This window comes from Chrysoperla carnea, chromosome 5 (assembly GCF_905475395.1).
Source record: "Chrysoperla carnea chromosome 5, inChrCarn1.1, whole genome shotgun sequence".
NCBI classification, from domain to species: Eukaryota; Metazoa; Arthropoda; class Insecta; order Neuroptera; family Chrysopidae; genus Chrysoperla; species Chrysoperla carnea.
This window is the reverse complement of record NC_058341.1, coordinates 20666878-20683303: the sequence shown is the minus strand read 5'-3', so window position 1 is coordinate 20683303 and position 16426 is coordinate 20666878. Positions and strand designations below refer to the sequence as shown.

At 26.9% G+C, this 16426-nt stretch overlaps 1 protein-coding gene across 1 annotated transcript in view; it reads left to right on the top strand.

Moving 5' to 3' along the window:
* Positions 1 to 16426, top strand: part of LOC123301857 (COP1-interactive protein 1) — an 89523-nt gene that overhangs the window by 59814 nt on the left and 13283 nt on the right. Inside the window, exon 5 of the mRNA XM_044884792.1 lies at positions 4008 to 4196. Within this exon, the coding sequence (XP_044740727.1) occupies positions 4008 to 4196 (189 nt within the window). The remainder of the gene's footprint in view (positions 1 to 4007; positions 4197 to 16426) is intronic.

Below are 16426 nucleotides of genomic sequence, written 5' to 3'. Positions count from 1 at the left end.
TCTAAACGTGAAAACCTCTAAGAAATGACTCAATCAAAATTACTCCATCCACCGAGTTTTATCAAATTACCAAACAAAAAATTTGTTTTCGTTTTTCTCGATTTTTTAAAAGGGGTACCCCTTAAAAAAATCGATAAATTTTATTTATCTCCAATTTCGATAAAACTCAGTTTATAAGGTAATTTTGACCCAAAAGTACAAAAATCGGGTGCATTTGATGACTGGTCCGAATAGTTTTTGAGATACGGGCTAAAATCGATTCAATTATTGCGATATCTCAGGAACTCTGCATCCAATCATTGAATTAACCTGATTTTTATACTCTTTAAGATAAATTTCTATAGTCCCAGACAGGTAAAAATACCCTCCCATTAAAATTGTGTAGGAAAAGTTGCAAAATTTTCTTTCACCATTTTAATGAGTGAGTCTAGTCTTGCCTATAACTTATAACATATCCAAATTTCAAATAAATAGAGCAAAGGGTAAAATCGCATGGCTTGAAATTCAATTGTAACTTTAACCATTCTTATCTGGAAATCCGCTTTTCTTTATAAATTTTTTTTCCACCAATGAATATTAAAGAAGGTTAGGTTAGGTTAGGTTATATTGCCTGTCCACGAAGGACACATTTAGGCTTAGAGCCCATTGTGATACCATATATGTGTTTTACTACCTTTCCGCTGATAATTTCATTTATCAGCTCCTCAATTTCAGAGGTTGAGTGCACCACTTTCATGCATGTTAATTAAATTAATTTTGTTGCGACGGCGGGAATCGAACCCGCTACCCTATGCTACGCCTTAATCACTTAACCAACTGAGCTAATTATTTAAGAAGATTCTTAAAAAAATTATAAAGTTTCACGACACTCAAAAATTTGTACATAACAGTTTTAAAACAAAATTAGTATCAAGTAATGATTGAATATCTATAATAATTCCTTGTAAACTATTTTACAACTCCGAAACTTACCAATCTCATTTATTAAACTTGTCTATAATTAAAATATATTAAATTTCCTTTTTGTTATAGCTCTAGACATAACATTTTTGATGAATGACGACACTCTATATCTATATCGTTTGACAATAGATAATTAAAAATAAAAACCTTTTTTAAAATAAAAATAATAAGAAGAATTCCCTTCTTATTCCGTATTTATTGGTTTTTTAATAATTTCTTTAGCCTATAATTATCATCATTAATCATTTTCAATATCATTCCACTATATATTGGTACTTTCTCATTTCTCATCGAAAAAAAATTCCTGACTTTCATTATATGTACAAAATCTCCATGACTTTCATATACATAATCACACATGTATGTAGATTGGTGGATGTGATGAATGTGAGTATTAGGGGACACATTTATTATTTTCTGATATATAGTAAAGTAATGTATTTATTGATAAATTGTGATTAAATTTACTTTTTTTCAATATTGTCGACGATAAATATCTCTATCGATAATTTTGTTAGCTATGGAGCTTAAGGTCGTACTTTCATGAGACTTGTTATAGATAAAAACAAAATTATGATAAAAATAAAAAGTATTGGTAATGTTATCAAATCAATTTCGTAGAATTTTAAGTTTAAAAAGTGACAAATAGCAACGTTTAACATGGGACTAAATGGAAATTATAAATCGATATTTCTCAAAAATAATATCAATAACTTTTTACAAATAAGATAATTGAAATTTTTTCCAGTTAATAAATAATTATTTAAACTTTTAACAAAATTTCAAAAAAATTTTCAGTTTTCTATTAATTTCAAATTTACATACTGTTTTTCTATGAACGGATGGTGAATGAACGTCTTTAAGATAAAAAATTATGAAAATTATAAATAAAATATCATACATTCGTGGGACAAGTTCATATCGGATTCAAATTTTGAGATTTATATTTGTTTTCGCCTAAATTTGTCAAAAAGTCATCGAAAACTACCTATTTTCTCTGCCATATTTAATATTGGTTTTTTGTTAAAACGGTAGATGGATGATATGTTTTCATAGATTTATCGAAAACTAGTAGGTGGAAATTAAAAAAAGTTAAATTAATGAAAAAAAAACCGTTGTGCTCGACTAATTAAGGATGTATGAGCACGGTAGTGAGGACTCAAATTAAAAAAAAATATATTTTTTCAATTTTGATGGTGAATTATGTTATAACTCGATATTATAAGACGAAAAGTAAGAATAAAATTTTTCGATATCTGGAGTAATTTTCAAAATATCAAAAATTGGAAATTTTTTAGTTTTCGATATTACGAAAACCAAGGCATATATCGGAATTTTTTATTTTTCGTATACATTCTTGAAGTTATAACAAAATTCATAATCAAAGTCGAAAATTAGGTGCAAATAATTTCAACTAAAAATCTGAACTTGCCCTGGCATTCGTACTACCTACCTTAAATAAATAATTTACTAGAATTTACAATAAGGACAGAATGAGAAAGATATCATAAATAATTTTATTTCGATTTTCGTGGTGAGAAAACAATGACTTTTAACTATAACACTATAAATAATTATTAGTGTAAATAAAATAATGGTCAAAAAAAAAATTATTAAAAAATAATTCGATTTAAACTATAACAAAAAGTTCGTGAATGACGACGATCACTTTCAAAAAAAATTTAATAATCAACAGACAATGAAAATTATTATAAAAAAATTATAAATAATTATTGGTTATAAATAATAGTATAGGTATAGATATAATAATACCAATACCTAATCTAGTAAATAAATAAATAAAGTCATTATCAAAGTAAGCAACAAGCGCTTGTAAGTTCTTATAACTTTCTTTGCTAGTCATTATTTATTTTATAAAAACCATCATAGGTATACCTATAATACAATCTATCAACAAAAAAAATATAGTATAATATATTAATTTAAATTTAATAGAGCGTAAAACATGTGTATATGTAAAATGTTTATACAGAGTGGACGGAAATGTAATGCAAAAAAAAATTTGTATAGGTGAAAGACCTCATCGAAATAAGAAGAATATTACAAATACATCTAATATGATCACCCAATATGTATGTAACTTTTAAACCAAGAAAAGTTTACGATTTTTAGATTCTTTTTTATTTATGCATCTTAAAGTATCAGATGGGTAAGTTGTAATAAGAGTCAAATGTACCTCGAATCATTCTCTGTTCCTCAGAAAAAAATTCTATAACAGAACAGTATTTCTAGTGCAATGAGGATATTTTATGGGAATGCAAGTAGGCACAATGTGGTTGTCGACAGTAGTTGATAGCTAACGAAATAGAGAAGATAGCTTTTAGGGCTATAAAAACGTAAAAAATCTAGTGGAAAATATTTTAGGAATATGTGGCAAGTTTATTTATGGATTTAACTAATAAATCCATTTTCGCTTGTCCGCCTGTCCGTCTGCCTACACGATAACTCAAAAACGTATGTAGATGGTGGATGTGATGAAAACGAAAAGAGATATCAAGCTGAAATTATAACGTGTTAAGGAAGTAAAAAGTGAGTAAATGAGCAACATGGATCAAGATCTTGGGTCCGTTGAACTCATCTTGTAAACCGTTAAAGATAGAACAAAGGCATTTTCCTTATAAAAAAATAAACTACTTTTGTCTGAAACATTTTTTTGTAAGCATCACTGTTTACCCGTGAGAGCGAAAATTAGGTTAGAAACATTTTATAGTATGTATACAGATACCTATTGTACATATTTTAAATTTATACGCTATCTACATATATTATGTATGTGTTTGTTTCTTTATTACTATATCCACTTAGGAAGTAATAGGAAAGATACTCTTATTACTTTGTGTGTAAGAGTAGCTATTTTCGTTTATTTACATTACAAATAATTTGAAGAAAGTTCTATTCTTGTCACTAGAATTTATTTTGATTTACCATAAGAAACTAATGTTTCCAGAGAAAATATTTCTGGATGAAATACTAAGATTAAAATAAACAAATTGACTAAAATAAATTTTTTTGAATTGTTACAGATGCGAAAATTAATAAATGGTCGTGATCCAACGACTATCGATCATAATTTGGATGATACAACAAAATTACAATCAAATCAAGTGGTCATCGAATCAATAACCAATCAATGTTCAACCGATATTGAACATAATAATAATAATAAAATTGATGTGCTTATCAAACAAGCATGTTGTTATCAACCAACTATGGTAAGTCTTAAAAACTTTATTCAATGCTTTCATTTTCCGTTACTCAAAAGTATGCCACTTAGTATGCTTAGCACCTCAAATTCTTACTTTAAAATGTGTAACAGCTGTTCCCTGAATGAAATACCCCATTTTTGGAAAATTTCTATCATCAACTGTTCAGCAAAAGGTAACTATTTTAACACTCTTTTATTAACATGATTTTGATCCCATTCAAAACGTCGGATTAACTCGAAATATGGCATACTTCAAGGACCGATGGCAAAACAATAATTTCATAAGTTTATTTTATTATCCTGGTCAGGATTTTTCAGGATTTACAATTTCCATATCTTAAAATATATACATTTATTTGCGCTCCCACCATATTTTACTCAATTTTTGATAAGTAACTAAAAAATAACACAAAATGAATAATAGTTCAAAAAAAACTAGAAAAACACGCTTTTGTAACTAGCTCAACTAAAAGGTAAAAAATAATTTCTTTAAATTCAAAAAATCATTTTATCTTAAAAAAGTTTGGGGTGCTTTTTAAGATATTTTGTAATGACTTTACTTTAACCGATATCTGTCTAATAAAAATAAATAAAATGTAATTGTTATCCCGGATACAACAATACAATAGATATCACTTGATACAACATAAATGATATAATAAAATGAAAGTGAATTTGATACGTATAAGGTCATATCATATATACTCATATTATACCTATAGCGGCTAATATTGTTTAGAATATTACATTAAAGGCCTACAGCATACAGCAACATGGAGTGGCCTAATGTGGCGTCAATCATCTAAAAACTAAAACATTGCACATAAAATTGTTTTATTGTTACAGGGTGTGTCAAACATAAATGAACCATTACTCCCTTCATAGTGCTATCTATGATCTCGAATGTGCACCTGAAGGGGCTGCACTTGCACCCCCTTCCTGTCTTGAAGGAAAATTCACAGAAAAAGATTAAAAACTCATTGTAGATTCAGAGTGAATTTCCTCCTCTACTCTTATCCATCACAGTCCCATACGAAAAAATGCATGTCTCACCATTAATTAAACATACATAAAATACCCTCAATTTATCAATAAAATCGTATCTCCGTTGCTTTCAGAAGTTTTTATGTTCTTTTTGCCACAGTTCACGATTTGCTTCCAAACAATAAAACAGCCTATACATAACACTTTAGACCTGAGTTCATTAAAATTACTTTTGCGAAAAACTATACCGTCTTCAAGTGTAAGAGCTCCAAGGTATACATATTGGTTTTTTATTTTAATTCGAATTTGATTTTTGTTTGCTTATCACCATATGTACTTTGTCTTACTTGTATCTATGTAGAAATAGTTTGAAAAGCTTTCGAAAACTCGATTTTATTAGAAAGATTTCCAAAAAATATTATTTAAAATCGTATAATCTAATATAATCTAAGGTATAACTATTAAAAACTTCGAAAATCGGTGCGCTTTGAGCTTTATCCACGAATATCTTTGAAACGCTCACAGTAATTTAGTAAACAAAAGGACGATTTTTGTAGATCAGAAAATTTTCTTCAAAAATATGTATTGCCTATTTTATGAGTTTTATTAATTAGCGAATTATAAAGTTAAGAAGAAAAAATTTCTTTCAGTTTTTCAAATTTTGTTTTTCAATATATTTCAAATGGTTAAATTCTACAAAAATGTGTGTTGACATTTGCTATACGTTCAATAAATGGCAAGATATGAATTGATTCAGGATAGGTGTAGGTAAAAATGAAAACTTTGATGAGAAGGTCCTTCCTATTTATATTAATATCTCATATTTGGAGATAATTTTCTAGAGGTGCATATAGCAACCATTTTTTCGATATCGAAAGTAAACACCTGAATGTATCTGGCGAGGCCCATAATAATATTGAAGTATTAAACCAATAATTATTTTCATGAAACCCTTTATTAAAAGACTGAACAACAACAAAAATTAAATGTATTCAATTTGATGTCTTTCAATCTCCTTTTTAATTTTTATTTTGTTAATCAATTATTCCAATAAAGTATTGATTTACCAAAATTAATTTATAAAGGGTAAAATTAAAAAATAATTTACACAATAAAATATCTAAAAACTATGGCAAACTAACCCTGGATGCCTATATTTAAAAACTACTGACAATGAGTATAAATTCCATTACAACCATTTGAGTTCGGTTTTTTAATCGATTATTATTATTAATATCAGATATACAATGAATAATGAATTTTGCTTGTTATTATGATTATCAAAGGTAAAATTATTGAAGTATCCAAGTTTGGATGTTAGAGATGTATAGATGAACAAAATAAATAAATAAACGATATAAATAAATGATTATAAAATCAAGTTACCAAACATGATTAAATCACATTTGTGTGTACTTTGTTTTGTTTTGATGTGATTAAAAAAAAGTGTAGAGGTGTTTGTTGATTGTCTAGTTATATAAATCATTATATTAAATGTTCTTTGCACCATATACAGTGGAACTTGGTTAAGTGGGATCTGGATAAGTGAGAAACCTCCATAACTGGAACTCATGTTGAGGTCCCAACACTTTAACATAAAATTACCACTCTTAGTGGGACGGAGCAAATCTCATATCCGGGGGATTCGTTCTTTCGATTTTATCTTCATTGTTAACTCGATAACTAAGACAGCGAGCAAATTTTATATATACATTAACCTCATTGAGAACTGAGATGACATCACTTAACTAGTTTTGAGCTTAAATGATCTTCAGTTTTTGACTATCATATGGATTTTTATTTGAAAAATTCTGAAACGAAGGCTCCAATCGTTTTCAGTACGTGAAAAACTTAAGTTAATATCCGTTTATGAAAGTGGAAAGACACGCGATAAAGTCTGTGTTGGATTTTCCGCCAACTTCTTGAATTGAGTGGACTGAATCTACTACTATTTTTGATGGATGACGATTGTCCAACATAAATAAATAGGTTTTGTTGATGTAATTAAAATGTAAAATACAAATTCATTAAATAAGTTAGTGGAACTTACCCGTTGAAACTGGATCCCATGTGGTACGAGTCCTGGACCGGAGGAAAAATTTGGGATACCAGGATAAGGAATCGCACTTCACAACTTTGAAATAAGGACCCGTTTTAACGAGAGAATTTATAAAAAACAGTTCAATAAACACCAACTTTTACAATGATGTTATTATAGAGATAAATAACTTTGCTTTTGCGGTAACGTTACGGAACGATATTAACTATTAGCAAAAAAACTACTACTGATTACCAAAAAAAAATATCTTATTATTACATAAATGTTTACGGCTTGTATGTAACATTTATGTACAAAAAAAATAAAATATAGTTTGTCTACACAAAACATGATGCGACGCCATAAAATAAAATAATAAATTTGGAAACTAACTGCGGCCTCAACAGTCTGTGTCGAATTTAATGTGCCAAAATTAACTCTTTGTAGAATAATTCAGAATAAAAATACAATTCAATCACAATGTTCTGAAGGACAAGGAAACCTAAAACGTGTACGTTTATCAGAATATCCTGAAATTGAACAGTGTTTGCTAACATGGATCTAGCAACTTTGTAACAAAAACGTTCCGGTAAGTGTACTGATGATTAAAGAAAAGGCCCAAGATTTCGCGCGAAAGCTCGCGGTATTCATAGTTATTGAAGTAGCAATGAAATAGCACCTCTAAAACTGAAATAACCTGTATTCTGACCTCTATTAATGGAACCCTCTGTAAATGAGACTGATATTTATTTATACCTGGATATAGACAAATTTGCAGGTCCCTCTATTAACTAGCTTTCATTGTAAATGGTTATTCTTTACACCCCCTAGGAAACCTATTCACAATTAAAATTAAATCACCCTCATATTTTCGTTATTTATAGGAATATCGACTAGAAATTTTGCACAAGCTCACAGGGTGATGGATCACATTTTTAAATATACTTAACCGAAATCAGAACTTTAAACTTAGCCTACTACAAATTGACAAACAGGGCCAGTTCTTAATATTTTATCTAATGTCAGAGAAATGGCTAGAGATATCATGAATTAAAAAAACGCTATAATTGAAATCTCAACGTGCTATCCGTCAGTTATAAGTAATAAAAAAAAAAACACTATAAAAATGAGTCATACACGTGTTTCTGATAGTTTTAACTGATATTTATTGTATTGATTTTTATTAATAGATCGATTTAAAAGATATAAACATATATACATAAGTAATAATTAATTCTTTAAGCATACAAACATAGGTGTAGCATGCTTCGAACACACATTATTCGCCTTGTCTGTGGTCTTTGGTTTATACGTCCGTCTGTTTGTTAGTCTATTTGTCTTTTGACATTGAAAATTATGTATTCATTTGACATTTTCCCAAAAAAAAAAACGTATTAAAACATTATTTAATTCATTTTGTATTTCTTAAGAAATTTTAAAAAAAATTAAATTAAATCAATAAAAGTGAAAGAAAAAAACAAGCTTTTATTTATTTAAAAAGAAATGCACTTAAATGGGAAAATTCTTATTATTTATAAAACTATAGGCATACAAGAAACAATTAATTACTAATTAAATTATTTAAAACTTCATTAATATTTAATTAATTAATTGGAATTATAGGATTATAACAGGTGAAGCCACTTTTGACTTTTTAATTAATTTTTAGAAAAAATTAACATATATAAGTGCTATGAATCTGCCCATAAAAGTTTACTAGTTTTTATTAATATTACTAGCATTTTAAAGATTACTAGCTACTTGTTTTTATAGAAAGTAAAAAAAAGTTTCTGAGAAACATGCCCAATAAACAATCAATATTAGCGAATTAACAAACCAAAAATGAAAAAACTGATTCAGTATTTTAATAATAATGTTGCCTGCAGGTCAACCCACATATTGGTAGTGATGAGCAAAATCAGTCTTGATGTTGGTCTTGCAAGTTTTTCAAGACCAAAACCAATATAAAATCTCTTCAACAAGACCAATATCACGACGCGACTCTATCTATATGAATTAAAATCAAGACCAAGATCTAACTCTGCAAGACCAATGATCTAACTTTGCAAGACCAACACTTTTTTGCGCAAGACCAAGACTCATAACAAGTTTTTTTACCCTACTTATTGTGGAAAATAATTCATGAACCCCCAAGATAATTTTCAATGTGCTTTTAATAATGCAAGGCCAATACCAGGATTCAATCGTTAAGACCAAGATATTATCTTGGATAAATGCCTCCTCTAATACACGTCATTCTGCTCTGTTCCTGAATGCATTCCTTACATGATTACCCCAGAGAGTTTTCATATCATCTCGCCAACGTCTGAATTAATCGTTCTTTATTTTCCTTCTAATGGTAAGGTATTTATGTCACATCTCATGGCCATTTTCACAAAAACTTGAATAACTGGAAAAAATTGTAGATAATTAATTTTAAGAGCGTTAAATTTTCTAGAAAAATGCTTTAAAAATATGTCATTTATTTTTAAGGAATCGAGAATGGAATTGAAGGTTTGTATATGTTTTTGAATAAGTTTTGATATACGATTTATAAATTGGAGGGGTAAAGAGAGAATAGTACTCTCTTCAAAGCGTGAAAAGTACCGTGTGTTAGGATAAGCATAGAACCATTTTTCCTTTCATAAATAACATTGACTATCCGAATGCAATAATACTTCGGATCTTTAGAGTATATAAGCGCATTTCCAAGTTCTCTTATTTACCCTTAAAATCATCCCTGGTTGAGCGAAAAAAGATCAAGGATAACAAAGTTACATGCCTGCAAATATTGGTGTATTTTTAACAAAACAAAAAGTCATGTGTTTTTACTTTTGTGGAGTGTAGGTATATTAACTTTTTTTTTTAAATCCAATATTAATAAGTAATTATTATTTTATTTTACTTTTATTACAATAATTAAAGACAAAGGAGATGAGAAAATTATAAAATAAAATATTATTACAATATAAAATAATAATTAATTATAATTTTATTTTATTAATAATTAAATTAAATTTTTAATTCAAAAATCTTACGTACGTTGTTTAGCTAAGGTAAGCTAACTAAACAATAATACAAAACCAAAGACCATGACCTAAATTTTGAATAAAATCATAATTTTTGAATGAATAGTGACTTGTATGTATAAGTATATTTACTATTTCTATCTCTTTTGTCTTAGTATAGTGTTTTGAAAAATAAAAACAAAAATATAATAAATAAAATTTTAATATAAAAACAGTATATTTAAATAAAATAAGAGAGAATGAATGGAGCTATAGATCTATTGGAGTTTTGAAGCTGATTGACCGAGATTCTATGCACAAAATATACAATAAAAATGATTGTTTTAATAACTTTTATGAATTTTATAATTAATTATAATTGCTGTACTGAGTGATTCAATAAAAAAAAATCATATAAAAATGATAGTCATGGAGACTGTCGCCATAAGTGAAAGAAAATAAATTATAGTAGTATGAATAATTAGTATATTTTCAATTTTGATAGTGAACTATGATATAACTTGACGATATAAGACAAAAATAAGAATACAATTTTTCGATATCTGGCGTAATTTTTAAAATATTGAAAATTGAACATTTTCTTTAGTTATTCATCTTTCAATATTTTGAAAACCAAGGCAAATTGTATTCTTATTTTTCGTCTACATTTATGAAGTTATAATAAAATTCATTATCGAAGTTGAAAATAATATAAAAATAATTTCAACCCTAAATCTACTCTATTCGTGCATTTCTTATGTTAACTTTTTATTAAAAGGTTTTTTTTTATTTTTTTTCTTTCGTTCCATATGAAAATTATCAAAACCTTTCAAAATATGTGGTTTTTTTAATATTTCTCCATAAAAGCAATATATTTTGTATCGATTTTCAATGATTTTTTCTAAAAAATTTGAACGGATCTAAGTTGAAATTTTAACCAAATATTCCTTGAATAAATTTCCACCTATACAAAAATTTTTAGCCTTTAAATCAAAGATTGCTATCATGCTCATACATTCTTAATTGACCAATGGGATGACATTCGGTAATGGGATGACATTTTTCATTTTCCCTAGGGGCGGCGCTTACGTTAAATCCGACCCTTGATTACAGTTTATTTTCATACTAAGCATGAAAAATGTAACAGAGAAAACTATATCGTAAAGGTGGTCGCAACCTAATCCGAAAATTTCATTGGCCGATTTACTACAAGACATCTTATAGTAATAATAATTATACTTCTATGAATAATAAAAATTATTATGCTATGCATGTATTCAGCTGAATAAGAATTATTATTATTAGCTATTTTATACAATAAAATATAAATATCTATTGTTTCATCACTTACAGATATGTATTCAATTCGATATCAATTGAATTTCTTATTTTACACTCAATTTAACTTTATTGCTAAAATATTATACAAAGTTTTATTACAAAAGTTGTCAAAGATATGGTCACGTGAATGTAGAAATGGTTATCAAATCAAAAATCTGTACATCCACGTGATTCATATGAAAAAAAAAGCTAGTGATAGTAATTTCCAAACTCCTATACCCGGGTTATGTATGAGCGTATGAGCGTGAATCAAAACATAAATTTTTCCTTAAAAGTAAAAAATAACGATAATATAATGTAGTTAAAACTATTGTTATTTTTTTAGTCGGTGTCAGCCAAGGAAACATCTTTGACAGAACAGTTTGCTACATTAGCTTGGCTGACACCGACTCCAAAAATAACAATAATTTTAACTACATTATATTATCGTTATTTTTTACTTTTTAGTGCATATTAATTTATTTTGGAAAAATTTATGTTTTGAAGTCGGTTTTCTTTTTGTTAAAAGTTTTTTTTTATTTTTTATTTGTATTCATTTAATGTGAAAACTATCTAAAACTATTAAAATATGTCGATATTTCATATAGATTTTCAATGATTTTTTTTTAATTTGCATGAATAAATAAGTTGAAATTTTAACCACATATTCTTTTCACGTTAAAGGTTTATTCAAGTTAAAAGTTAATGAAACTTTTTCATAATTTAAATTTCACCCGTAAATTATAAAATTAAAAACATTTATTCCCCTCAGATTTGTATTTTTTAAACTCATCTTCTTCTCATGAAGCAATTACATGCACCAACTGCTTTAATCTCTGAATAAATATAATGATATATATATATATATTATGATTATGATTAATAATTTTATTTACAAAAATAAAGTAAAAGTTGAATTAAATATAAATAAATACATATAATTGGTACACAGCATTTATAGAGCTCTGTACAATATCATTTTTAACTTCACTTATTATACCATGTATATATGAAATATACCAGGGTATACTAAGCTTAGTCCCAAGTTTGTAGCGCTTGAAAATATTGATGCTATGAACAAAATTTTGGTATAGGTGTTCATAAAATCACATAATTAGTCCATTTTCGGTTGTCTGTCTGTCTGTGTGTCATCACGATAACTTAAAAACGAAAAAAGAAACGTAAAAAGTGAGGTCGAGTTCGTAAATGAGAAACATAGGTCAATTGGGTCTTGGGTCTGTAGGACCCATCTTGTAAACCGATAGAGATAGAACAAAAGTTTAAATATAAAATGTTCCTTATAAAAAAATAAGCAACTTTTGTTTTAAACATTTTTTTTTCTTTGTTAACATCTCGGTTTACCCACGAGGGCGCAAATTATATGCAAATTTTATAATATGTATTATATGGTTATCAGTTATGAGTGCTATCTAAAAGTGATCTAAATTTTTCTTTACTTAGATGTCGTCAAAAAACAAACAATTGCATTCATCAACACTGTCTATACATGGTATTTCAATAATTACCTAGGTCAATTGTTTGTTTTCACTTGTTTCTGATTAAAAATTGCATTTATATACAAATTATACAAATATAAATATAAATTGTATTTGTAGTAGAAATCACGCACAATTCAAATAAATATATGGATACACGAGACACCAGACATATTTAAATTATTAACTCTATACACTTACTTAAAGGTGTGGTAACATGAAACAACTTTACTATACATACATTTGACACACTTTTATTATACTAAACGCATAATTTTTTTTTTTTAATTATTAAAAATTAAAAATTTTATTATCATAGAAAATAATTCATGGAATATCCTGTGTATAATGAGTGTCTTGTTTACTTGATATTGTACAATCCTGCGAAGGAAGACTCTATCTACCAATTTTAATTGGAACCTTTTTACAGTCGTCAGACATAGTCGTCTTTTTAAAGTTGCTTGATTGTAGTCCCGATAAATCACCTCTCTAAAAAAAATTGTTAAAATTATTCAAACATTAAAGTAAGCTAACGCTAGTCATCTCCGTTGTTATAGGTATAGCCTTGTAGGAACCATTTACTAACAATGGATGGATAAACTTTAATATACAAAGTTACAAAATAATCTTTAAAATATGATTGAAATCAGGAAGTTAAAATTTTACTTGTAGATTTAAACTCAATTAAATAACATGAATCAGACAATGTGAGCACGTTTCTTGAACAGTTATTATTATATTATAATCAAAACCTTGATGATACGCTTGAAAACTTTTTAATACTTTATGACAATTTATGTCATAATTTTACATAAATACCATACAAGTTGCCTATCCAAAAAAAAATATTTCAATTATATTTTCAAATGTTAAAAATTGAGTTTTTTTTAATACTGCAGCTAAATTTAGTTTTATAGCTATACAGAAGCTAATATTTACTTATAACTAGGTGTGTTAAAAACTTTCAATTTGTATTTTATTTAATAAATTACTTTCAATTAGACATTTAATTTAATTTGATAAAGATGCGTAGCATTGCAATTAATAATGCAAATCATTTTATTTACAAATAACCGAAATGATTTACGATGTTTAATGAAAGTCATCAGACACACAGGCTTGGCTAATGACTCCATGCAGTTATACGGCAGGTGTGTTGCATTTATCATCAATTAAACAACAATTAGCAATAATGTTTTTTTTTTCTCAAAATAAATTACTTCAATCACCTAATTTTTCACACTTTACAAACTCAAATCAATCATTATTAATATTAATTTTGTATACAGAGTCTGTCAAAATACCGAAAATTTTCGAATAACGAAACTTCTCTCAAATGGAATAACTGTTGCTTTATCGATATACCTTCGCATAATCTGTAATTTTATTTTTAAGAATATTTTGTTTTTATCAAAATATAATTCCAAAATTTTTGACGAAAAGAATAAGGAATTTAAGTAATTATGTAAAATTTTTCCTAGAAGAAATTGTTGCAAAGCTATTCACACGACTGGAATTGAAGAAAATAATATAATTAAAAAATACAAAATTGGTATCTCTGACTTAGTTTAAACAGCTTTTTGCTAAGTTATTAGTCTATTCATCAAAATTTCATATTAACATGAACCGATAATATCAAGGTGGCTAAATCGAGATAAAAATGCCCAAGAAAAATGATAACAAAAATTCAATAACTGGCTGAAGTTTGTGGTCTGAAGACCCGCCACATGATGGGAGATCATTTTCCCTAAAAAAATTTTTCTCAAAATAGGGATCATTTCATCCTATATAAAGGAGATCATTTTAACCCTAAAATAATTATACAGCAGAAGTTTATCCTATGAATAATTGTTTTAAACAGATTAGGAAGCTTTTGTACCACAAGGATTTTTATCTGGTATAAGTAAGACTTACTTTAATATTTACTTGTACATACTGTAGTTTAGTATTAGGTGAAATTTTTATGATTACAAAAAGAATTAAATAATGAATGACTTGATGAATTATTATTATTATTATTAATAATTTTTTTTTATAATAATAAAAATAAGCATACGCTAACACTTTTAAATTTGTGCTAAATATGAGATTAGAGTTATGATTGAAGTACTACTTAAGTCATTATTATATTACTTTACAACACATAAATAAATAATTAAGTAACTAACACATGTATGTTCTCATTTTTTAAGCATCATTTGTAATCTTTTTTTTTTTTTTTTTTTTTTTTTTTTAATAATTAATGTCTGTTTGTCTGTCAATCAATAGTTTTTTTTTTGTATTAATAAAATAATAATATTCTTAATTATTGCTAATTATTGTTTTGTTTTTATATTTAAGTACTTTCAATTTATGTAGAACACTCTGTAAAAGAATCTTAAACAATACCCTGTCCTGAATTTTGTACGAGTTAAGAAGGCTCACATTTCGATATTTTTATTGTAATGATTCTTTTATAAGGTATTAGCGTCATTTAAGGCCTAACTAAATTAACAATGCTATAAAAGAATATTCGTTGTGTGCGTATTCATGGTAGGGACAATAAAATCGATGCCAGCGCTTCCAGTGAAAAATTTTGGCGATAAAGGAGGTTGTTATGACTAATTTGTAGTTCTTTACATGTTAATGTTATAGCAAATGTCAAATTAAAATTATTGAAAAACACTAATTAATTAAACTTAATGTATTAAAAATTGTGAAAATAAGAAATCAAATTGCACAAATATTATTTTTCAAATGTAAATTATCATAATTATTTATTTAAATTTGTGAGACAATAATATTAAATTTTCAATGTAAGTCATAAATGCAATCCATACAATTATATATGCATCCATACAATTCTATAATTAAAATAGTATATCATAAACATGGAAACGTCTCCAATAAAACTCACACACGGTGCGAATATATATAAAAATGAAGCCCTATTTCCACTGATCATGCTATAACTTGAGAACGGATGGAAGAATTTCGTTAGTTCTTTTTGTTGTGTTAATTATTTTCAGAAAAAGGTTCTTATGAAAGTAAAAATTAAAGAACTTGTGCGGAACATTTGAAAATTTAAGACAAAATATTAAATCCAATAAATGGTGGAAACGCAGATAAATAGTAGCATTATATCACCTTACTATATACTTATGTATTTATTTGCGCTCCCACAATTTATGTAGAATTACGAACAGGTATTTGAATAGTATTGAGGAAGTATTTAATAATTGACTTCTTCTCTCTGTCCTTGGCCTTACTTTTCATCTATATCTTGTAGAATTTTTTCAAAAACCTATTTTTAACTTTAGACTCGATTCTTCCTGCTATGTGCTTGTTAAGTTGTAAAATAGTTGTATATTTTTGTAATTTAAATATTTTTAATTAATAAATAGATACGAAA